General features: G+C 47.9%; 1 protein-coding gene across 4 annotated transcripts in view; it reads left to right on the top strand.

Moving 5' to 3' along the window:
- Positions 1–23,938, top strand: part of ACAP2 (ArfGAP with coiled-coil, ankyrin repeat and PH domains 2) — a 1,585,345-nt gene that overhangs the window by 1,003,152 nt on the left and 558,255 nt on the right. For all 4 annotated transcript variants that reach the window (XM_069618585.1, XM_069618583.1, XM_069618582.1 and 1 more), the window contains one exon: positions 11,685–11,790. In XM_069618585.1, the coding sequence (XP_069474686.1) occupies positions 11,685–11,790 (106 nt within the window). The remainder of the gene's footprint in view (positions 1–11,684; positions 11,791–23,938) is intronic.

Here is a 23,938-nt window from a genome sequence, read left to right as displayed (position 1 = left end):
GCTGCTGGTGACTTTGCAGCCTTTTTTCAAGTGTCCTGAGACCAGCTGCATCAGTGCTTTATTTGTCCTGCATTTGTGCAAAGCCAAACTATTTCGAATATTTATAAAAGTTATCAAAACTTTAAAGAGGGAGATATGAGTGCAGGTAAGTATCGCTACAACTCACCCCCTGCACTCCCGATTCTTTATAGGACTTGGCAGATCTGCTGAAGAGGGTCCGAGGTCGTTTTTCCCGCCGTCCGCCACAGCCGTTTACCCCCAGGGTCTGCAGGTTCAACCACTTCTCCGGTCGGTGACTAATGCTGTTGCAAGGTCTTCAAGTTGAAAAATGGGGCCAGCTCAGGACAGGACTGGACGTACGTAAGCAGTTTTTGGCTTGCAGTGGTCAGACTTTGCCTCCTATCTCAGGGTCCCCTTGATGCTAGGACCACAACGTTTTGCAGAGTTCAGTTTTATAGCACACGCTGAAAGTCCCCCAAGTTCCAGGCCTTAACTCTGAACGGCAACGTCTGCAGCACGGTAGCCCAAACTCTTAGCTGGTCTGCCACTGGGCGGTCCAGGGACACCTCCGAAGGCTCTTCTTCGTAGGACTCAGAGTTGACATTGTGAATGGGTCGCAGCTCTTTCGTAGGACTGCTTTAGATCTTCCACAAGACAAGGCTCTACCAGGACAGCAGCAGAAGTTGATCACCAGGCCTTCTTCCAACGGGTCTCCGGTCTCCTTGCAGGTCTTGCAGCTAGACCGGATTCTTGGCTCCTTCTGTTTCTTCCAGGATCTCTCTGGAGTGGGTGCAGGTGTCATCCTCTTATCCTAAAAGCCAGGTAAGAGCTGAAACTTCCTCTAGCCAATGACCGCTCTGCCCCCCTGCCCCCCCACACACCCCAGACAGTCCCAACCCACTTCCTTGCAGCAAACACACAAAGCCCACCAGTAGCCTGCTGAATACCTCTGCTTTCCCGGGCACTGGAAGGATTTTCCTTGCTTCACAGGCCTCCTGGCATGGCCATGTTTGACCACTAGCCATACACAGTAAACGCGGTAAGGCTAAAACAAAATACACCAAAAAATTATAAAAAAGTAACTGCTGCTACCAGTCTGTTCATTTGGCACATCTACAGTAACCAAAACTCCTCTGAGTTAGTCTATGGCAAAACAAAAAGTGTACCCCATTGATAAAGTTATCAAAGTGAGAACAAGTTAGCAAAAGTGGCAACAAAGTAATAAGACTAAGGACAGGTCAGTTTTCACATGACAAATGAGCAAAAGCCACTGTAGTGAATCTTAAGCCTTCACTGCAATGCAAAAGAGTATGTCAGAATCAAAAATAAAAGCAAAATGTTTGGGGATCCGTAGAAATGGAAGGAACGGTGCTGTAAACAGACATTTTTCCCAACAGTCGTCTAATCCTTCTTGCTCAGGCCCGCCTGACCTTGAGGGAAGGAAGCTGGATGTGGCTAGAAAGCGCATAATCACCACTGCGACCTCTACAGTTAAGGCGGCCAATGCCCTGGCCATACTGGCACGCTACGACCGGGAACTCTGGAACAATTTTGGGCCCATTCTCAACTTCCTGCTGAACGACAAGAAAGCAGGGCACTCAGTCGCCCTTGGCATTGCTGACTCTGGTTTCCGTCAGATGGGCAAAAAGGTCGCCCTACGCCATCAGGGTTGGCTAAGGGCCACACATTTCAGGCAGGACTACCAAGTCAAGGTGGTTGACTTGCCTTTTGACAAGGATAACCTCTCCGGCAAGGCGATGGACAAGTCCCTTTTTACCATAGAAACAGAGACTGCACGCTCTCTGGGCATGCTGCAGCAAGGGAGGCAGAGCTTTCACCTCCAGAAAGGAAGGGTTCCCCAAACTTTCAAGGTGCTCAGCACTTCTTTCCGCCAGTCCTCTCACTCCACGACTGGGGAGGCATATTGAGGCCATACCCAGGACTATAGAGGAAGCACCCAGCACCCTTGTTTGCAAGCCACCAGGACACAGATGCTGAATGAACCCTGACCAGGCCCAGTACCCGAGCCCCCACTTCAGCACCCCAGTTGGAGGATGGCATGTGGCGCAGCATCGCCATGGAAAAATGGGTGCTCGACATCATCGAGCAGGGACACACTCTGGAGTTCCAAAGCAAGTGCCCCTTCGTTCATCCTGTGATAAGGCAAGAACAGTACAGAGCCCAACTCCTCAAGGAAGTTCAAGCCATGCTGCTAAAAGGGGCAATAAAACCTGTTCCCCTGTGCCTCAGAGGCTTGAGAGTCTATTCCATATACTTTCTGGTTCGCAAGAGGTCAGGCAGTTTGAGACCCATCCTAGATCCCAGAGGTTCAGGATGCTCCCGTTGCAGCATATGCTCGGCCAACTGGAAGAGGGAGGTGTCCTGGTGACGCTGGAGCTTTAGAATGCATATTTCCACTTCCCCATTCACCCAAAACATTGGAGATTACTAAGGTCCGTCATCCAATGAAGACATTACCAATTCAAGGTGTTGCCCTTTGGCCTCAAATCAGCCCTGAGGGTGTTCACCAAATGCCTAGCCCCAGTGGTGGCGTTCCTTTGTCGAAAGGGAGTGTATGTCTACCCCTACCTGGATGATTTGCTGGTTCTGGTCTTGTTCTTATGCCCAGGCGGCACACGTAATGCTCCATTACCTGTAATGTAACGTTCTACTAAGATATGCGCCCGGTTGCCCTTGGGCCTGGTCTGCGCTATACAAATAAAACAAATACAAACATACAGCAGAGACGGTCCAGACTCTAACCTCTCTGGGATTCTCGATCAACTATCCCAAATCCTGCATGGTGCCGTCCCAAGACTGGGCCAGACTCAACGGTCTTGTGCTCGGCGACCCCATCAGAGGAAAGGATACGTGCCATCCTCTGTCGGATTGGCAACAGTCGGTCCATCAAATCCCTGTTGGGGATAATTTCCTTGCGCATCCCATCTGGTCCCTCATTGCAGACTGCAAATGAGACTGCTTCAAGTGTTCCTGGACGCAGGTGGAAAAAGATCTCCATCTCATGTAATGACAAGATAGCCGTCAATCCAGCTTTCCGCCAAACCCTGTACTGGTGGCCCATTCACCCTCACATCTCACAGGGGGCTGCACATCAGGAGACGGGCACGACCGACGCCTCACTGGAAGGTTGGGGTGCCCACACTGGCCGACTGTATGCCATAAACCTGTGCCACCTGGAGGAAAAGGCCTTGCATATAAACATCCTGAAATACGGGTGTCTTTTTGGGCTGTCAAGTCTTTCAAGCCTAAGCTCTTCAGAAAGGTGGTCAGGGTGTTCACAGACAGCACAACCACCATGTATCGCATCAAGAAGCAGGGTGGGACGAGGTTGCCTGCCCTCTCTCTGGAGGCACAGGACCTTTGGCGCTGGGCCATTGCTCACTGGTTGTTTCTAGTTCCGTTCCACCTGGCAGGCATTCAAAACACTAGGGAAAGATTCTCTCAGTAGGGAGCTGCGGTCTTGCCACGAGTGGGAGCTCCAGCAAGCTCAAGCTTCTCGGATCTTCAGGGAGTGGGGCCAGCCTCAGATAGACTTTTCTGTGACAGCAGCCAATGCCAAGCGCCAGCAGTTTGCCAGCAGATATCCTCAGGCAAAAAGCCTGGGGGATGCCTTATCGTTCCCATAGGAAGGCCTATACCTTTATGCATTCCTGCCAATTCTGCTGCTCCTACGTGTAATCAACACACTCCAACTATCCCGCTGCACGATGATCCTCATTGCTTCACTGTTGCCCAGACAGGTCTGGTATCCGGACCTTCTTTACCTGTCAGTGGCACTGACCATCAAGCTACCTCCTCTTCTGGAACTGCTGCCCAGATAAGGAGGGGCAATCCTACACTACAACCCAGAATCCCTGAGCCTATCGGCCTGGCTCCTGCAGCCTTATAATTTCGGCATTTCTCGCTGCCGTTGGAATGCAAGAAGATTCTAGCCAAGACCTGGGCTCCATCTACACTTGCTTGCTACAAAAACAAGTGGAAACGTTTTACAGTGTGGTGCCAGTCACAGGATCTCTCTACAGCATGTCACAGTGCCACAACTTCTTCCTTACCTGCTCTCTGGCTAAGGCTGGCCTTGCCCGTGCGTCCATCAAAGTGTACTTAGCCACGCTATCACGGTAGACCTGGGCTCCTGTCATGCTCTCCCTGTGGTCTCACAGGCTTGTGAAGGAGTTCCTCAAGAGACTCTTCAGAACATTCCTTCTGGTGAACGCCCCTGTCCCTGGGTGGGAGTTGAATGTGGGCCGTCCAAACGGATGGGTGCTCCATTTGAGCATATGCATCAGACATCTTTAAAGTTCTTCTCGTGGAAGACTGCCTTCCTATTGGCGATCACCTAGGCCAGGCGTGTTGGACAAATCCAAGCTCTATCCTGTAAGCCTCTATATTTGCCCTTCCACTATTCTATGGTGGTTCTATAAACTCATCCGTCCTGTATGCCAAAGGTCCCTTCTGACATTCGCTTAAACAAACCTTTGGTCTTACCAGTTTTCTTTCCAAACCGTTCTATGCCGGCTGAAAGGTACTTTCATTCGCTGGACGTGGTGCATGCCCTGAAATTCTATGTTGCACGCACAAAGGACTTTCAAAAGACTTCTCAGCTTTTTGTAAACTTTGGACTTGTGGGTCATGGGAAGGGCATATCAAAAGATCCATCTCCAGATGGCTCTCCTGCTGCATCATGTATTGCCATCAGCTGGCCAGCAGGCCGTTGCATGGCAGACCAAGGGCCCATTCCACCAGAGCAATCTCATATATGACGTCTTTCCTCTAGTGTTCCCCTGCTGGATATCTGCAGGGCTGCTACTTGGAGGTCTGCTCACACATTTGTGATTCTACTCTGGTGACCGGGATTTCAGAGAGGAGTGTTGTGTCGGACAGGCGGTCCTTTGCAACCTGTTTTCTTGAGGTGAGTGTGTTCCAGGGGTAGGTTTCTATTGCTTTTGTTGAGCCTTGCGCCTCCCCTAGTTGTGTTTATGTACTGCTATGTAATTGTTTTCATAGCATGTGAATCCATGTAAGAAACCCATGCTGGTGAAGGAACAATTTACTTACCTGTAACTCCTGTTCTCCAGTATGGGTCTTACATGGATTCACATGCGCACCCTCCCTCCTTCTCCTGACTCTTCTTGGGACCTACTCCCACTTTACGTGCATGACCAGAGCCAAGGAGGACAAGTGTCATTGGTTGAGGCAGTATGACCCTAAGGGACAGCATTAGGGTATGCAAGTGACAATGCAGTTTTTAGCTTAAAGCTAAACTGCTTTATTTTAACGAGTATTCCCAGCTTGACTACAGGGGATATTCATAGCATGCGAATCCATGTAAGACTCATGTTGGAGAAAAAGTGCAACAGGTAATTAACTTGTTCCTTTGCGATCATGGGATGCGACGCATCCTCTCATCTGCGTACAAGCCAGCAAGCAACTTTGTATCTCGCGGCTTCCTCTGTTTGTCCAGCCTCCTTCCCTTTATAACGTAGTCGTGGGACTGCCAAGTCGGAATCTCATATTCCTTCTTCTCTGTTTTACATTGTTTTCCTCCATAGATCTTCATCTCAGTGAAAAGGGGGCTTTTCCCTTAAAGGAGTGGCCAAAGCCTCTGGACAACCGTAACACATGTTGGTGGTTTCTTCATATCTTTTTTTCCTGGAAGTGCTTAAAGATGTATTGGCTTTCTTAGGGAGTTCCTCATGGGAGCGGGAGTCCTTGTCCCCAAAGTGGGATTCTCTCCCGGTGAGGTCCCTCTTGCCTCGACCCCTAGGCAGGGTGTTGCAGAGCAGGCTCACCTCCCCAGCCTCACAGGGGGAGCCCCCCACCCCACTTTGGGACAATGTACGATTTCCCTAGATTTGTGTTTATCATCTACATTACCCAGATAAAGTAGACCTTGGTTCCTGTTCCTCAGGATTGAGTGGCATCTCAAAATCTGGCCAGAGGGCTGATTCTCAAAATCCGTCTTCACTAATATCCAAACTCACATTTGCAACTGCTGTTCCCAGTCCAAAAGTACTTGTTCCCGGTGTCACAGGTCCTCTTTCTTGTAGTTTGTTCAATCAGGTGGGGTTCCACACGGGTGAAGTGGGTTTTTGCCGATGTTATCATCTCTCCTATTGATCTCCACTGCCTGGAGTGGACCTTGTGCACCCTCTTTAACCAGCACTTCCTAGCCTGCTGGTTATTGAACTCTAGGCTGGAATTATTGCTTTGAGGTCCACTCCATTGTCCCCTGTGGTTGGTTTGCCCCTTCTGCTGTCCCTGTGGGGTAAAAGGAGAACTTGGCTTACTTTTTCTTTTAAGTGCAGCAGACCTTTGGGATTTGAAGCTAAACGTTTCCTATGGGAGAACATTTGGAAGCTTCTGAAACTCTGAGATTGACTTACTAAGGTGTTTACATGAACTTCTAATTCTTTCCTTCTGTGGTTGTTAGAACAAAGACTGCAATTTTAGAATGTACTAGTGATTTTATTATAGCTTCAGTACACTAAACCCCCACAGTTAACTCTGTGGAGAGGAAATGTTGGTGTAGCAGGAACCACTGGTGGTAACATTGATTTGATTGATACTCCTGCGTCCTGTCCCCTTTAATTTCTGGGTGTCGATCCAATGGGTAAGGGACTGAGTAGATTTGCACAGCAAACAAAAACATGTCCTTCAAATATGGGGTCTGACTCCACGCATTTGCGGGGCGTGCCCAGACATGCTGACTCCACCAGCTACTTCTGCTAGTCCATATTTCCGCATGGATTAAGCCTGTCATGCAGCAAACAACTCCTCAGAATTTCTTTTCCTGCTTTTCTTTTTTATTTTTTTTATTTGCTACGCCGGGACTCCCACCAGTACTTCCCTGTTTGTCAGGTGTTAAACCAGGGTTTTCATGTTGCTAGTCATGTTTGTGTCACTTTTCAGCACGGGTCGCACACTCCTTATGCTTGGAGTACTTGCGCCGCATTCATCGCTGGGACACGTGCACAGTCTGTGACTTTCACACCGGGCGCTCATGAAACGGTTGGTGCGTTTGGAAGGTATTTTTGGCATGCCTCCTCCACTGCATCTCAGGCACTTTTTAGAGTCCAGACAAGATAAGGTAGGCAATTTTCCTTTTTCTTCTGCATCCCACTGCAGGGACTCATTTCCTGGGTTGTCTGCATCCGAGAGGGCCAGGCCAAAGCCTCCTTCCGCTACCAGGGGCAACCCCATGGCCTCTTAGGCCATTACTGGCTCTCGAGTATCCCTCAGGGGCTCTGACCAGTTCTTCAGCTGGTGGCTCGACAAAGCCTCTGTCAAGCACACGTACTAAGGCCCCTTGCCTTGAAAGCCTTCGGCTTACTATCCGAGATAGCGCTGCGATGCATACTGCGTCTGCTGGTTTTCGGTCCCTGGGCTTGGTTAAGCCCTTTACAAGGCACGAGGGGGAATCCACTAAACCTAAGAAATTCTCTTCTGTGCCATAGTCTTCGCACAAAATGTCTTGTTTGGTGGGAAAGACAAGCTCTGTTTTGACAACTAAAGTATGTGTCGGCAATGGCTTTGCCATCATCTTTCTGTAGGACACCATAGCAGAGTAGATGCTAGCTTTGGAAAGGCTGTGCTCCAAACCCTTTTTGCTTAATGCTGGACCTCTAACCTGGGACAAAATGCTTGGTAGGCACACACGAAGTATGGCAGGAGTGGGAGTGGGAGTGGGAGTAGGAGTAAGGAAAGTTTGCTCACCATAGTGACTACTGTACTCGGAGTCCCCAGACCCCTTTCCTCCTTATGCCCCTTCCTCTAGCCCCCTTAAAAAGTTGACATTGTACAGCATGCCGTCTAACGCAGGAAAATAAGAGCTGGTGGGCGCAGCCTATGTCTGTGACAGTGTATGTTGGGGCACGCCCTGTGCATGTAAAGACTGCGCCCACAAATGGGAATTTTTGTTTACTGTGGAAATGTACCCGTCCCCATGGAACGCACAGCTGCAAAGTATGGAGGAAAGGGGACTTAACTACATTGAGTAACTTTCTTTTTTAGGGGTGAGCTGCCACCTATGCAGACATACTTCCTGTTTGTCTTGTCCTTTGGGCCTGTTCCCTATAGTTTTCTTCCCACCTTTCTTCCCTCCTTATTAGTACTTAAATTGGTCTAGTACTTAGCGGTCAGTTTAGCCTCCTATATACTGTCTACCCTTACTGTTTAATGTTATATACATGCTTTGTTGGTATATTTTGAAGTACTTATTTGACATTGTTTGCAATCTTAACGCAAGTACAAAACATATATTGATATATTTTACAGTATTTTGTTTGGTGTATTTAATTGTGTACGTGTGTGGGACTAATAGTACTTTTTCTCAGCCATCCTTTTCTGCCCAATGTCCAAACGCCTTTTCCCTAATGAGATCCATCCACATCTCACTGAGCACGCAACTTATATCTTGTGGCTCTCTGGGGACTCTTATGAGCCCCTAGGTTGGTGCCAACGTCAAGGTGCACCATAGTCTCTCTAGGTCAGTAACTTGGCCCAGATAGTTGGACTAATTTTCGTTGGCGGCAGTGTATGTTAATACAGTGGCTGCGTGGATAAAAGACATTTTGGATTACAGAAGGCATTTTCTTCCATGAGGCTCCCAATATGTAGTGTCTAGTGTTATAAAATCCAGTATCAAGGCAACTATATCTCGTTGCCCTCAAGTGTGTTTGGATGTAGACTGGTAATGATCATGTAGAGTCATTTTCTGATGTGTACTCGGGCCAGGAGCACTCAAAGTAGTGGCTTTGTGTATCTGAGGGTGCCTGAAGTGGGACGGCTCTCCGTGCCACCCTTGGAATCAACATTCCCTATGTTTTCCCGGGAGGATGGAAGTTGGTGTGGTTGTGAGCACTTTGAGTAATGAAGGTGTCATGATTGATTATTAGGGTTACTCTATACCGACAGGCTTGCATATAACATGACACTGTAATACAATAACGTAGTCAACTGATGGAACCCTGGCTCATTTAGAGACAGGACTGGCCTGTATATGACAAGGTAAGCTCTGCTCCAGCATCTTTTGTACTCTACAATACCGGATGCTGATGCTCTACTTTCTCTCCTGACCAGAATGAAAAATAATGTCCAGTGCTCTTTTCCTTTGCCTCCGCTGGGACAGCTGGATCCCTTCTCTAGGAAGCGTTTTCGTAACTGAGACTTCTAGGACTTGCTTGGGCTGCTTGACCCCCGGAGCAAATCACTGCTCTAGCCTTCTGACGTCCTGCTGTGGCTGTTTCCTCTGCTGGTACTTTTTGTTTGCCTAATCTGTATTCCAGCACCCTGGGACTGTTATCCTGCAAAGAGACCAACTGTGGCTTGTTCTGCTGCACCTTTTTTTTTCGAACCACCAACTGCGACCCCCTAAATAGGATTACTATTGTTGAATCTCCACTTTCAAGTCAATAAGGCTCCATTCTTTCACCTATACACCTTAAGAGTGGTACCTCCGACCTCAGCTGAGCTCACTGGTGTATTTTTTCCATCGCCAAGGTCTTCCATTGCTAGCCTTTCCTATCCGGCTTACTACCAAGATCATCTCTGCTACTGATAATGCTGCTGCTGCTGTTCCAAGGGCTCCTCTCTTCAGGCCCTTACTGGAACAACCCAATCGTCATACCTTCCTTGAGGTGAGAGGGGGGTGGGGAGAAGGTTGAATCCCTTATTTGCCCCTGGGTGTTTGTTCCAGGTTTCCCTGGCTGTAGGGCTTCCGTGCTTTTTCAGCCTATCCGGAAACCAACTATGACCATTCCTGCTACTTATCACACTGCACACCTGTGCAATCTCCGTTTTGGAAAGTGATGAGTGAAACTCTTTAACTGGACTTCCTTTGTAGGCCCCTTTAGCATTCTTTTGGTCCTTCTTTTTTGTGGGGCCCCATGTGCAAATGTCAGAACCATCTCTATAGGTTAACATTGGCCCATTGATATACATGGGGCTATACACTAACATTGGGAGTTAGTTCATTTTGCTTTCTGAGTCCTGTGTGCCTCATTAAAATTCCTTTTGCTCTTTGTGGACTTATGTAAACATGTCATGATCCTCTGAGATCACTGTTCAGTGTTTGTCCCATTTTCTGAAAGGTTATTACTGATTTATCTACCGGTGACTATTTTGCAATTATTTCTGTGCAGAACTTCATTATAACTAATATATCTGTACAAATCTATTGTGCAGGCCGTCCCATATTTTTTTGTAGTTTTCACAGTATCTTTAAACCAGCTCGCATGTGCTGAAGAGTTGCCTTGACTACATGGCTATTCTATAACTTCGTGCATCGCGATTGTGAAGGAAACTGTGTGAAAACCAAGTAGGTTGCTATATCTGGCCATAATAGTAAATCCTAGGGAAATTCTCCTAACATGAAGATTTTCCTGCCACTTATCTTGCAGCTTTGTGATGGCTGCTTCAGAATACTTTGCCTAGGACCTATGTGTCCTTCAATCTTGCAATATTTTCCTTTTTGAACTCTGGTTTCAAAAATAGGCTCTGTGATGGATTGAACCGTAGCCCACTTTACACTCAGAGCTCGTCTCCCTTCATTTAGCAAGACCTCCCATGCCTGTCTGCCTTTGTGCAGATCTCAATGTCACAATTCCTTTACACATCTCCATTTCCTCACCTTTGTACCGGTAGCAATCATGTGCTGTCCAGATCCAGCCTCTTCTCTTTCCTGCCCTCTGAACCGCATGCTCCCCAGTGTCATATTTCGCCATCTGGACAGTAGGATGAAGCCCATGTATTTATGTTGAGAGCTGGGAGCAGGACACATCCACTTATCTTCGATTCATGTGGCTAAAACAAACTATACACCACTGGTTCCAGCTCCTGGTTCTGTTCAAGCCGGAACAAATGTTGTTTCATCATGCCTTGACAGCCTTCAGTGTGAATTGCCGGCAATTGCTGCCACCCCTGTGTGTGTTTTATAACTTTATTATGAGTGATAAACAGAAGTCCTTTCTCAGAAAAATATGGAGACGCAAGGTTTAACATTTCTCAGCAAAAATATTTAATATTGAGTACATTTCTCTTCAGATTGGGGGATGCAAATGCATGCAATTGGGTTGAAGTTGATGGGCTATGATCTACTTGGTCAATTTGTGATATTAATTTGTTTTGAAAAGGGTTTTAACTTTGTATATATTGTGCTTTTTTCAAGATGATAAAATCAAGGATAGCACATCCATGTTCTACAGGTATTTTAAAATTCCTTTGAGCTGAGTTCCATGGAACAGTGTCTTGTTTTCGTGCGTTTGATTGATCGTGGTCTACAATTATCTACAATTTGAAGTGTGGCTTCATCTTAATGAAGAACATGTTAATAAACATTTAGATTTTTATATGTGTTACTGATCAACATTTGTTTCCTCAGATATTGCTTGGTCATTAATGTGATTTAGAAGGCAAAGTAGCAAAATATAGTCCTAGAATTGCATTTGAATGTTGAAGTGTATAGCAAGGTAATTGGCGGCTATTTCCATCTAATGTTGGGATGGCTGCTGTGCTTGTGACAATCCTGATTCTATTGCTTTTGGTTAAACACTCTCCATTGTCCTGTTTTCTTCACACAGGATACATATCACATTTTCTTGTATTAATGAAATCCTATGTTTGCATTCTTTCCTTACTAAGTTAATTTCATCAAATCTTTTGTTTAGGAGCTGTATGCTACAGGCCGATTCAGAAAAGCTGCGCCAGGCATGGATTAAAGCGGTCCAAACCAGTATTGCTACAGCCTACAGAGAAAAGAGTGACGAGACAGAGGTAAATTGGAGAATACTCTTGATCACAGTTTGTATTGCAAGATATGTGCCATGCTATCGGAAAACGCAGGAATGCAATTCAAATAAAGCAAAGTTGTTTGATAGGAGATGGGTTCAAATTACACAATCCTGTGTCTCAAATAGGGAGACTCCACGCTACACATTAAAACAAAATTATCTGCATCAGAACTGATAATGCTAAAAGCCAGTTGAGTGATCTTATGTGTAGTTAGACATGCATTTAATTGGTGCACATAAACCTTGCATAATTTCTGTCTTTTGTTCGCTGCCATTTAATGAAGACCTGGGGCACAGATTTGATTTGTGGGAGCTCAGTTTATGTGCTAGTTGAGTTTTTCCATTTAATTGAGGCGATAGGTGGAGTTAAAATTGTCAAAGTTAAATCTGAATGTTTACTTTAATGGTTCTGTAAGCACGTTCTAAAAAAAAAGGATTGTGTCCTTCAACTTCATTGACTAAAATAATCAACAACCCCTTCCACCTTGTGGCCAAGAGCTTGACCAATTAGAAGAATGTATTGCTCATGAAAGGTTGTTCACTTCCGCCTGCCTGTACCCCCTCCCTCTTCACTCTGACACCTACCCTCTTACTCTTCATGCTACCCCTTCTCTTCCTGCTACCACTTCATCTACCCCTACCTTTTCACTTCCTACCTTCTCAAATCACCCTCTTCCTCTCGCACCCTAGCCACACTTATCACTCTGTGCCTTTTCCCCTTAAACTGGCCTTTCTACTTGTTCTGCAACTTCCTCTGCCACTGTTTCTACCCCTTGTGCTCTTAATTCCACACATTCTGCTTCTGTCCTACATGTTTACTCTGCCCCTACTCCCAAACTCAACCCCTACCCCCATTTCACTCCCCACTATCCTTTGACTCTGCCCAACTGTCCCTTTTTCTACCCTCTAGTTCTACCCTCTTATTCATTCTACCCCTCACTCTGACACATTCATTCATTCATGTTGCCCCTTCTCACTAGCTCTGCTATTACATTGCCTGACCCTGGGTGCTCATACCCTCTCTCTCTTCCCCTACCATCTTGCTCTGCCTTTACTGTCTATCTACCCTTTCACTTTGCCCCAGCTTCTTTTCTCTCATTTGACCTTCTCTCTCTCTTTCCATGAACCAACCCCTTCTCTGCTCCCAACCCAGAACTCTATGGCTAGCCCAGACTCTGTTCCTTCCCTTCACCTTGCCCCTACTTACTCACTCACTTAGCTCCTATCAGCCCTATACCAACTCTCTGCTCTTACTGTCTATACCCCTACTCTAATGTTGTTTTCGCTTGCTCACTCTTTGCTGTCCCTATCCCTGCCTCTGTTCACCACCAATCATTCCAACCAATCCACTCACTCGCCCCCAACATTTTCAATTCTTTTTATTCTTGCCTTAATCCCTTACTCCTCTCCATCCTCTCACTATACCATATCTTGCACTGTAACCAACTCATGTTGCTCTTCTCTTGCTGCTTCACTCTCAACCAACGACTCCATAGCCCCTGACTGTGCTCCTACCACTCACTCTGCTCTTACCCAGTCATTACACTTCAATCCGATCACACACGCATATGGTTTTGCAGTGATCCTCCTCTCTCTCACTTTGCCCTTAGTGTTGCACTCTTTCTAGGTACTGCATTCCTATTCCCTTTGCCAAAAATGCTAAGGCTTCTTTCAGAATGCCAGTGTAAACCAATAGTCCACTGTCCTGTGTCAAAAACCCTACGTCTGTCCCTTAAACTTAAAACTAAACTAGAGATAAAGGGACTTTCTTGGTCCAGTTGAATGGCTCCCCCTTCTTATGGACAGGGGATAAAAGTTCACTTCCAGGTCTTGGTTTCTTCTTAGGGGAATGACTCCCTTCCTTGGGTCTAAATTGCACTTCTTTGTCAGGCACTTTGCTTCTCTTTTAACACTCTGTATCAGAAAGTCTTTTTGGCTCTGTTACCCAGAGAATGACTCTTGCGTCTGCTTCTGTGATCAGTGACTACCAGCAATGTAAGTATGACACTGGGACCCCGCAGTCCACCATTTTAGGGAGCCTTTACCTCTGCCTGGCCTCACGGTCAAAGGACCGTCCATCCGGTCCTGGAAAGCCAATTTCTGCAACTCGCTGGCTTCTTCTGCTTTCCAGTTTCCACCGTCTCTCTGCTCCCACGCCTCACAGCTTCCATGCCTGCTGTTGCTCAGGGGCTAGCTTAACAGTGGGCTTGACAAAATGGTAAGCCCTTATTTTGTGTTTATCACAAGCAGGCAAAAAAGACTAGACTGTTCAATGAGGTTCTCAGCATTGCTCTTCTTTGTTCTGCACTTCTTCCTCGTCCCAGTACTTGTTAAGTAGGTCTCACTTAGGTAGCCCCTGCTCTTCCCCGTCTCAGTAATTTTCGGGTTCACAGACCTACATAGAAGTATGGGATAGGGAGTTGGGTAAAATGGGATAGGGAGTTGGGTAAAATGGGATAGGAAGGTGTATAGGATGTGTGTGTGGAGGGTTGTCATACCGTGTTCTCCCGAGATGTTCTATGCTCTTCTTTGTCCTCAGAGGGGAGGCCTCTCCCCATGAGATCCTCCTACTGAGTACCACCCCCATGGGAAATATCAGGTAGTGGCCTCACCACCCTGGCTCCATGGGAAGGGGCTCCCATGAGGCTTGGGATTCGTCACATGTAGCAGAACAATCTATACAGACATATCTTTTCTGCAGACAGTATCTTGACAACAAAGTTAATGTCTAGAGTTAAGCATATATCAGACCAATTCAATTCTCTTATCAAATTATCCAGCATAGTGTTTCACTGCCCAGTGGTTTAAACCCCAAATCGACACAACTGAACTAAACCCCTATTCCCCCCCGTCTATTCCAACCCTGTTAGATAATATCGGTTTTAACACTGTTTCTGTATATATATTTGTTTTCCACCTCTGAATCTTCATATTCTCGTTCATCATCTGATGTGCTTCCACCATCAGTTGTATCACTTCAAGCTCCTTCATTTACAATGCTCCTGTAAACAGATTTTCTAAATATTTATCAACCACAGTAACCTTACCCTGGTAGGGCATGTGAAATCTCTATTGCTTATTTGTACTCCCTTCAGTAACGGGCTCCAGATTAGTAGATATGTGGAAATATATCCCTTGATGGCATAGGACATCTTCTGGTTGATTAAAACCAGCCAGACCTTCTGATATCAAGCTGGTGGGTCTGACACTTACTGTTTTTCCATTTTGCAGTAATTAATAAAGTGGCAGCCAACAGCGCTTTGGTAATCAAATTCCCTGAATTCCTCTTCAGTGGATAAACCGCCTTTACCAGTGGGCCCAGGAGACAGACCGTTGGATCGCCCTGCAAGCTCTGTCCCGTGATCTTTTATTTCCAATCAGACTTCCTCTAAAAGAAAATGGCAGTTTTGGGCAGGTTCACCACACATGAAGTAATGTACCCACTCCTCCGCAGCCTTGCCAAAAAAGCCTGGCTACCCCTTTGACATAATGTTTTAGCTGTGCTCTTGGGACTTGTACCAGCTGTAGATCCTTTTATATATTTACTCTTTGTGCAAAGTATATGTAGAAGCACTGTGTGCGCTGATCGCTACTTGTGCCAACCCCTCCATCGTTAAACTGTGTCTTCATTCTCTATGCCACCCATTAACATGTCTGAACTCCTGTTCAGAGATTAAAGGGGAAGTTTGCTCAGAAATGTTATTGGCCCAATAGACTGGGCATGTATTATTGAGCATACATCGATTGATCGTAAAAAATAAATAAATGTCCAATGCATCTTAGCTTAGTTTTTCTCACATTTAAACATGCAAAACTGACAGTTTGAGTGCCGCCATCTTGCGCTCAATTTAGCTGTTAATCCATCGCCCTAACTTAAAGTGCCCTTGCTGGAGCTATTCAGATTACCTGCCCCTTAACTGACATCACTAGTCAAAACTATATGTTTCCCCTATTCGCATGACGTAACTGGTTAGCTTAGCCAAACGTCCCGTCATCACCCACGTCATAATGTTACCCAACACAAAACCAAGAAGATAAACACACAAATCCACACACAGCGTGAAGGTTTTGTTTCTTTTCACAAAAAGGAGAAAGTAACATATATTTCGAGGGGATTGGGTCCTCCGACGTATTCCATATCTATGACAGGTAATGTCCACAGCTGTGCTGCTTCGGAAAATCTTTGGCGTCTGCGTCGATGACATCGATGCGTCGTCCCCGAGGACCTCCACCGACGGCCGACGTCGCCCGATGTGATAAGTAGGACGCACGACGCCCATAGCCTCAGTTCCGTTTTTTCCGCGATCGTGTTCGCTTCGTGAATCTCGGTACGCCTCGACTCTTTGGAGTTTGCTGTATTCAATTCTCGGTTTGTTGAACCTGTTCGGTTTTGTGAAGACCTGTTCGTGGCAATGTCTACTTCGTCTTCAACCCTGCGTCCGGGCTTCAGGGACTGTGGGTCCAAGATGTCAGTCACGGACTCGCACGACGCCTGCCTCTGGTGCCTCGGGGAGGCCCACGATACGGACGACTGTGTTGACTGCAGTCGCTCACGGCAAAGGCCTTGCGGGAACGCAAGAAGAAGCTGTCAGTAGGCCGGGTGTCTAAGCCCCGGAAGTCGAGGTCTGTGGGGCTTTCGACGGATTACTCGAGGGGCGACTCTCCGCGTCACCGTCGGAAGTCCAGTGGGTCTCCTTCCAGGAGTCGGTCTCGCCACTCCTCCGCCTCTTCGAGGCATTCCCGGAAGCGCCGGCATAGGTCGCCTTCCCCGTCCTCTTCCGAGGACTCCGCCCGTCGGCGGGATGCTTATCCCTCCATGCAAGCGATACCGGAGGAATGGGCTTCCTTCGGGAAGCAGATGCTAGCGATTATTGAATCGTAGGGCACCTGTCCGTCCGCGCCTCCCAAGTGGGGTCGGTCGGCACCGGTCGAGAGACACCGCTGGTACGCCTTCGGGCTCGGGTGGTCGGCACGGCTGGCGGGAGAGGTCCCACTCGGACAAGGGTAGCCGTTCTCGCCATGCCCGTTCCAGGTCCCGGTCCTCGACGCGCTCGAGACCGCGTGATCCTGTGCCGTCTTCGAAGAAGACGTTGACGATTTCTCTCGAGGCTCCGCCTCCGAGGGGGTCGTCGGCGCCTAGGTCGTCGAGAGACACACTCGGAGCTCCGGCTTCAAGGCCTGCGTCGACGCCACCGATGCCGGCGGCGCTGCAGTTGACGTTGATGCCGATTCGCTCGATGCCTTTACTGTCGGCGCCGACTCGTTCGGCGCCCTCGACGCCTTTCGAGGCGGTGGTGTCGGAGGGGCCCCGTGGCACGGGTTTGCCCCTAGGAAGGCTCTGGCTAAGGTCTGGCACTGCTTTGGTCCCCAGAGGTCTTCCTCTCCCCGCCTGGAGTACATTTCACAGGGTGATGAAGGCTCTGATGGCGGCTTGGTTCCGGTTCCGGTTCCAGATGAGCTTATCTCGGGCCATAGCCAGTTTGATGACCTGAGGCAGTCACTGCACGATGCCAGTGGACTGGACACCTCTCCGGAGGTGGAGTTTTGTAGGCCGGAGCCTGGCACTCATGCCGATTCTTCATATCGGCGCCTTATGTCTTGGGTCACCGAGTATTTCGGTTGGTCAGTTCCCCCAGGGGAGTTCGTTCAGGATGATCTCACGGACATCCTTGATCTCGGTCCCCCCACTGACCCGGTTTTGCCGTTTCATATGGCTCTGCAGAGAAGGGCGGCGGCAGCTTGGACTGCTCCGGAGAGTCTCCCGGGAGTGGGCAAGTCTTTGTCGCGAAAATACCGTCCAGCCAGTAGCGACCCCTGCTACTTGTCCAGGCACCCCACTCCGGAGAGTTTGGTGGTGCAGGTGGCTACGGCCCCGGCAAAGCGGGCGTTGTATCCTACCATCCCTCCGGATAGGGACGACAAACGTTTTGATGGCTGGGCGAAGAAAGTGTTTTCTTTGGGGGGTATGGCGCTTCAGGCGGCCAACTCCATATGTGCTTTGTCTCGTTTCACACACACTCTGTGGAACTGTGTTGCATTAGCAGCTGAACATATTCCCGAAGGGGACGAACGGTATGGTTTCCTTGCTATGGTTCAGGATGGCAAGGATGCCATGTGTGAGGCCGTTCAGTCGGGTTTGGACTTGGCAGATTGTGCCAGCCGGTCCATGGCGGCGAGCACCGTACTGCGCAGGTTTGCGTGGTTGCGGAAGTCTGGGTTTGCTCCTGATGTGCAGTCCCGGCTCCTCAACATGCCCTTTGATGGTGTACACCTTTTTGGCAGCAAAGCTGGCGAGAGCCTCGAGAGGTTGCAGACCTCCAAAGCTGCAGCGAAGTCGTTGGGCGCTGCAATTCACCAACCTCCGCCTTTTCGTCCTAAGGGACAGCAATGGAGGGGTGGTTCCTTTCGCTATTACTCGTCCTTCAGTAAAGCGAGGGGAGTCAAAGGGGCCATCGTAAGAATGCCAGAGGTGGAAACAAAGGTACTCGAGGTTCCAAGGCCGCTCGGGCAGTTGCCTCTTTGCCCTCGGGCAACGCCGCAGCCGCTACCACTCAGTCATGATGCCAGGTCCCATGGTTCGCCGGTTGGGGGAAGGCTGGCGCAGCATCTTGTAGAGTGGCAAGCCATTACTTCGGATGTGTGGGTTCTGGAGATCATAACCCACGGCTACTGTCTTCGTTTTCGGCAGAGGCCTTGTGTCAATCCACCAGGGAACCTCTCTTTGAAGTGTCCGGATCCGCTCCTTGCGCAGGAAATTCAAGCCCTGCTGGAGAAAGGCGCCATCGAACTGGTGCATGTAGTGGAGAGGAACAAGGGATGGTATTCCCCTTATTTTTTGATTTCGAAGAAAGATGGGGGATTGAGACCCATCATGGATTTGCGCGGTTTGAACAAACTCCTCAGGAAGGACAAGTTCAAGATGGTGACTCTTTCTCAAGTCCTCCAGGCCCTTCAACTTCAGGACTGGTTGGTGTCTTTCGACCTCAAGGATGCTTACTTCCATATGCCGATCCATCCCAAGCACAAGAAGCACCTAAAGTTCACGATTGGCGACTCGCACTTTCAGTTTCAGGTCCTGCCGTTCGGATTGACCTCAGCCCCGATGGTTTTCACCAAGATCATCGTGGTGGTGGCAGCGCATCTCAGGAAAGGGGGGATTCACGTCTACCCCTACCTGGACGATTGGTTGATCAGGGGGTGCTCTCCCGAGCAAGTCCTGGATCATCTGTCCGTCACCTGCCACTCCCTTCACAGGCTGGGCTTCTCCCTCAATTTAAAGAAGTCCCATTTGACACCAACGCAGCGGCTCCAGTACATCGGAGCAGTGCTCGACACGTCCCTGGGGCAGTGTTTTCCTCCTCAGGTGAGGGCTCTTCACATTCAGCAGATGGTGAACAAGTTTCAATTTGCCCAGGATCTCCCAGCGTCCGAGTTCTTGAGACTGCTCGGCCTTATGGCATTCTGCATTCTTCTGGTGCCCGAGGCTCGTCTGCGGATGAGATCTTTGCAGTGGGCACTCAAGCTCCAGTGGTCTCAGTCCTCCGGCAGGCTGTCGGACCCTGTTCAGGTGCCTCCCTCGGTAGCCCAGGACCTTCTGTGGTGGGCCGTCGAGGGCAGTCTGATGAAGGGGGGGCTCCATTTTGGCTGCCCTGGCCAGAGGTGACGATCGTGACAGACGCATCCCTCACGGGATGGGGAGCTCTTGCCAACGAGTTGACAGTCAGCGGTCGTTGGTCTCCGTCGGAGTCCAGACTCCATATCAATCTGTTGGAGCTGAGGGCCATCAGGCTAGCCCTGAAGCCTTTTCTGCCGACTGTGCGTGGAAGGAGTGTCCTGATTCTAACGGACAGCACGGTAGCCATGCACTACCTCAACAAAAAGGGGGGGGGGCAGGGTCACTTCCGCTGTGCAGGGAGGCGATGCAGCTCGAGTTCTGGGCCATCCAGCAGGAAGTTTCGATCTCGGCGGTTCATCTGGCCGGAGACGACAACCAGACGGCGGACGCTCTGAGCAGGCAGAGCACGATCTCTCATGAGTGGGAACTGGCTCAGGAGATTCTCCTGGAGATCTTCGCCCTTTGGGGGACCCCTCAAGTGGATCTCTTCGCCTCCAGTGTCAACCGGAAGTGCGAAAGATTTTGTTCGCTGGAATTTCCTCCAAAAGGAGCCTTAGGAGACGCGTTCGTGGTGGAGTGGTCATTCCCACTGCTGTGCGCGTTTCCTCCAGTCCCCGTCATCCCGCAAGTGCTGCAGAGGTTACGGAGGTTCGGTTCCCGGATGATCCTCATTGCTCCGGCGTGGGCCCGGAGGACGTGGTACCCCGAACTTCTAGACTTGTCCATCTGCCCTCCACGTCGTCTTCCCTACCGAGACGATCTGCTCTCACGGGAGGGCGGTCAGGTTCTCCATCCAGAGGTCAGATCCCTCAATCTTCACGCTTGGCTTCTGAAAGGTTGAGGTATAAGGATTTGGACCTCCCTCAAGACGTGATGGAGGTGTTGCTCTCGGCCAGGCGGCCGGCAACTAAGTCTCTGTACCGTTGCCGTTGGAGAAAGTTCTGCGACTGGTGCAGAGTTCAGAATGTGGATCCTTTTGAATGTGACATTCCCATGGTTCTGTCTTTTTTGCTTTCTTTGGCTCACAGGGGCTTGCAAGTGGGGACCATTAAAGGTTACCTGGCGGCGCTGTCCATATTTAAGCGCTCGTTTGAAGAGTGTTCCTATTTTAAGATTCCTTTAATTTCGCAGTTTTTGAAAGGGCTCACTAATGTGTTCCCTCCGTCACCTTTTCTGGTGCCAGGTTGGGATTTGAACCTTGTTAAGTTTCTTATGGGTGCTCCGTTTGAGCCTTTACATTCTTGCCCTTTGAGACTGTTAACTCTGAAAACTGTGTTTTTGGTTGCGGTTACTTCCGCTCGCAGAGTGAGTGAGTTACATGCACTTTCAGTTAAGCCACCCTTCACTGTGTTTCATAAGGACAGGGTTGTCCTTAGAGTTCGTCCTTCTTTTCTTCCGAAGATGGTTTCAGAATTTCATTTGAGCCAGAAGGTTGTTCTTCCGGCGTTCTATCCTCCTCCACATCCTGATAAGGAAGAGGAGAGGCTCCATAGGCTTGATCCTAGGAGAGCGTTGAGCTTTTATAGTTCGCGCATGTCCCGGGTCAGAATGGACGATCAACTTTTCATTGGTTACGCTGGAAAGCGTTTGGGACAAGCTGTGACGAAACAGACTTTGTCTCGTTGGATTATTTTAGCTATCTCCGAGTGTTACCGCTTGGCGGGTAGGGATCCTCCGGCTGGCTTGAGGGCCCATTCTACCAGGGGAGTGGCTGCGTCTACTGCCCTGCAGAGGGGAGTTCCTATTCCTCACATCTGTGATGCAGCCACCTGGGCTTCAGTACATACCTTTGTACGTCACTACTCCCTCGATTCCATCAGAGGGCAAGATCTGGCCTTTGGCAAGGCATTTCTCTGTTCCGCAATTTGATTGGGCATGCTAAATTTGTATTCTAAATTCTTTCCCACCTCCTTGCTTGGTACTGCTTTGGGAATCTGTCATAGATATGGAATACGTCGGAGGACCCAATCCCCTCGAAGAACAAGTTACTTTCTTACCTGGTAACGTTCTTTCGATGGCATGGTCCGACGACGTATTCCATATCGCTCCCTCCCTGCCTTCCCCGCTGCAGAATTTCTTTTGCGATTGCAGCTTGCGTTCCGCAAGGCCTTGTGTGTCTAACTGGCAGAATCCTGGTGGCACACGTTCTGGGAAAAAACTATAACTGAGGCTATGGGCGTTGTGCGTCCTACTTATCACATCGGGTGACGTCGGCCGTCGGAGGAGGTCCTCTGGGACGGCGCATCGATGTCTTCAATGTCATCGACGCAGGACGCCAAAGATTTTCCGAAGCAGCACAGCTGTGGACATTACCTGTCATAGATATGGAATATGTCGTCGGACGATCCCATCGAAAGAACATTACCAGGTAAGAAAGTAATTTGTTCTTTGAAGAAAATAGCAATAATCGGGAATGTAACAAGTACTTATATGTTTAACATAACACTCCAAATAGAAGATTAGATCCACAAAACCATTTATAACTTTTTCCAATGGAAGTGATAGCTAGTAAACATTACAGGCTTTGCATTTTTTCTGTAACTATCAACTTCCATCAAATATTGCTGATTGCGTTGATCAATGAATTAACCCCTTTATTTGCTTTCTTTAGTCAGAGATCCATGTGGTTAAATCTAATGCGCTTATGTTCCATCACTGATGTTTCATCGATGCACATGGTGTAAGGAGTTGTTTCACTTTGAAGTGCAACACTCTTCCATCTACACATAATCAGACCATAAAGGCAGGTGTGTTATTACTGCCATCGCAAAAGGACAGATTGGTGCCTGATGATAATCCCAGAATATTGATATTACAGATTGCTTGTCGATGGTTTTTGTCCAATTCTGTTTGAAAAACCCTTCCATGGGAAGATTGTATCCATGACAAACAGACATCGACTGAACGTAGGCATGTAAATTTGGGAATGCAAAATTAACTTTCATTGCCCATTTTAAAAAGGAATTTACACAGTACATAAAAGTTAATTAACAATTTATGGTTACATTTACACATACAATGTCTAGTCTTTGCATCAAATTGAACATTAATTGGGCACATCATTAATCATCAAACATACAGGGCACATACCAACCTCAGTCGCATAAATATTATGGAAAACAATGCTTACATTATTTGCTGATTTTCCATTGTCTCTTTGTAAAGATGAGCAACTGCCTCGAACTACAGATCTCAGTAATAGAAACTTAACTTGCTTATATCCAGTTTCATCATAGTAAATCTTATCAATTCTTTGTGGATATTTGACACATTGTGTCCTTTAAATTGTTAGTACCGGGTGATTCAAAGACTGATAACAGAGACCCTTTATTATGTGTTCTCAGCCAGACAAAGATTGTTTTTGTGTTTTCAGAAAAAAATGCCACAAAAATGAAAGGTTTATTTTCTGCTTTCAGTTGCAAGCTGTGCAGTGAAACTAATGAAATATTTCAACTATTCCACATAGCAAAATATTTACTTCCATCTCAAGGCACCCTGTTTTTGGCCACTTATACAGATGCGGCTAGGAGAGGCGCAGAACATACACTTCACGTTTCTGTGTACTAATGGCCACAACCATTCCTGTGCCCTGCGCATGTATGTATTGTTTGATAAAGATGCCCAGGAGACAAAAATGGGCAGTAGCAGAAACAACGGTCTCGACCAGGGCATCGCAAAGGGGAGAAAATAACAGTGGGGCCAGAATACTAGCGTGGAACACTCTGGTACAAGACCTATTTGGAAACGACGATGAGAAAAGCACAAGTGATTTGAGCGAGCCGAGAGGAGAGGAGAACTGTCCCATCCGCTCCCGTGCGCAGCACACAGGCCGGAACGAGGACACCACTATGGAGAAGGAGGGAGCCTAGCCATGACTTGAACGGATAATGCACAATATGAACTTAAACCCGAAAGTGCCAGAGCAAATGTTGTGAGTTGTTATTTATTTGTTTTGTGTGTGTTTGTTGTTAAATGAAAATAAAGAAAAATTGTTTAAAAAAAAAAAAAAAGTTGCCCAGGAGGGAGACCATCCTGCAGCAGTGTGGATGGGGTGCAGATATGTCTGCCCATATGGTGCAGATCAGGCTCAGCGGTGATTGCAATACTGTCGAAAGAGTTTTTACAAACATGTGCCAGTCTTTCTTCAGTGTAAAGTCAAGCAACCACATCACAGCAAAACCTAATTACATTGCGCCTGTACCACATCCAAGCCATCTCTTCACTTCTTAAAAAACAGAATTCGAATACACAACATGAAAACAGGCATTTACACCTCAAACCCAATATGACTGTCCATCGGTTAAATCATTTCACCCATGGGACTCTACCACCTATTGCAATATTACTAAATGCACCTACTTCCCAGCACCTAATAAGTATGTATTGCTGTTATCTAACTAGCTATTCGCTGCCACCTTCAGTGCAGATTAAAAACGCACAAACTCATTTCACAAATCATTTGGGACATCGAGATATGGTTACAGTGCGAAATACAGATGTATGGGTATTGATGGAT

The sequence above is a fragment of the Ambystoma mexicanum genome, chromosome 10 (assembly GCF_040938575.1).
Source record: "Ambystoma mexicanum isolate Mex_15411 chromosome 10, UKY_AmexF1_1, whole genome shotgun sequence".
Lineage (NCBI taxonomy): Eukaryota > Metazoa > Chordata > Amphibia > Caudata > Ambystomatidae > Ambystoma > Ambystoma mexicanum.
This window is presented reverse-complemented; position numbering and strand designations above follow the sequence as displayed.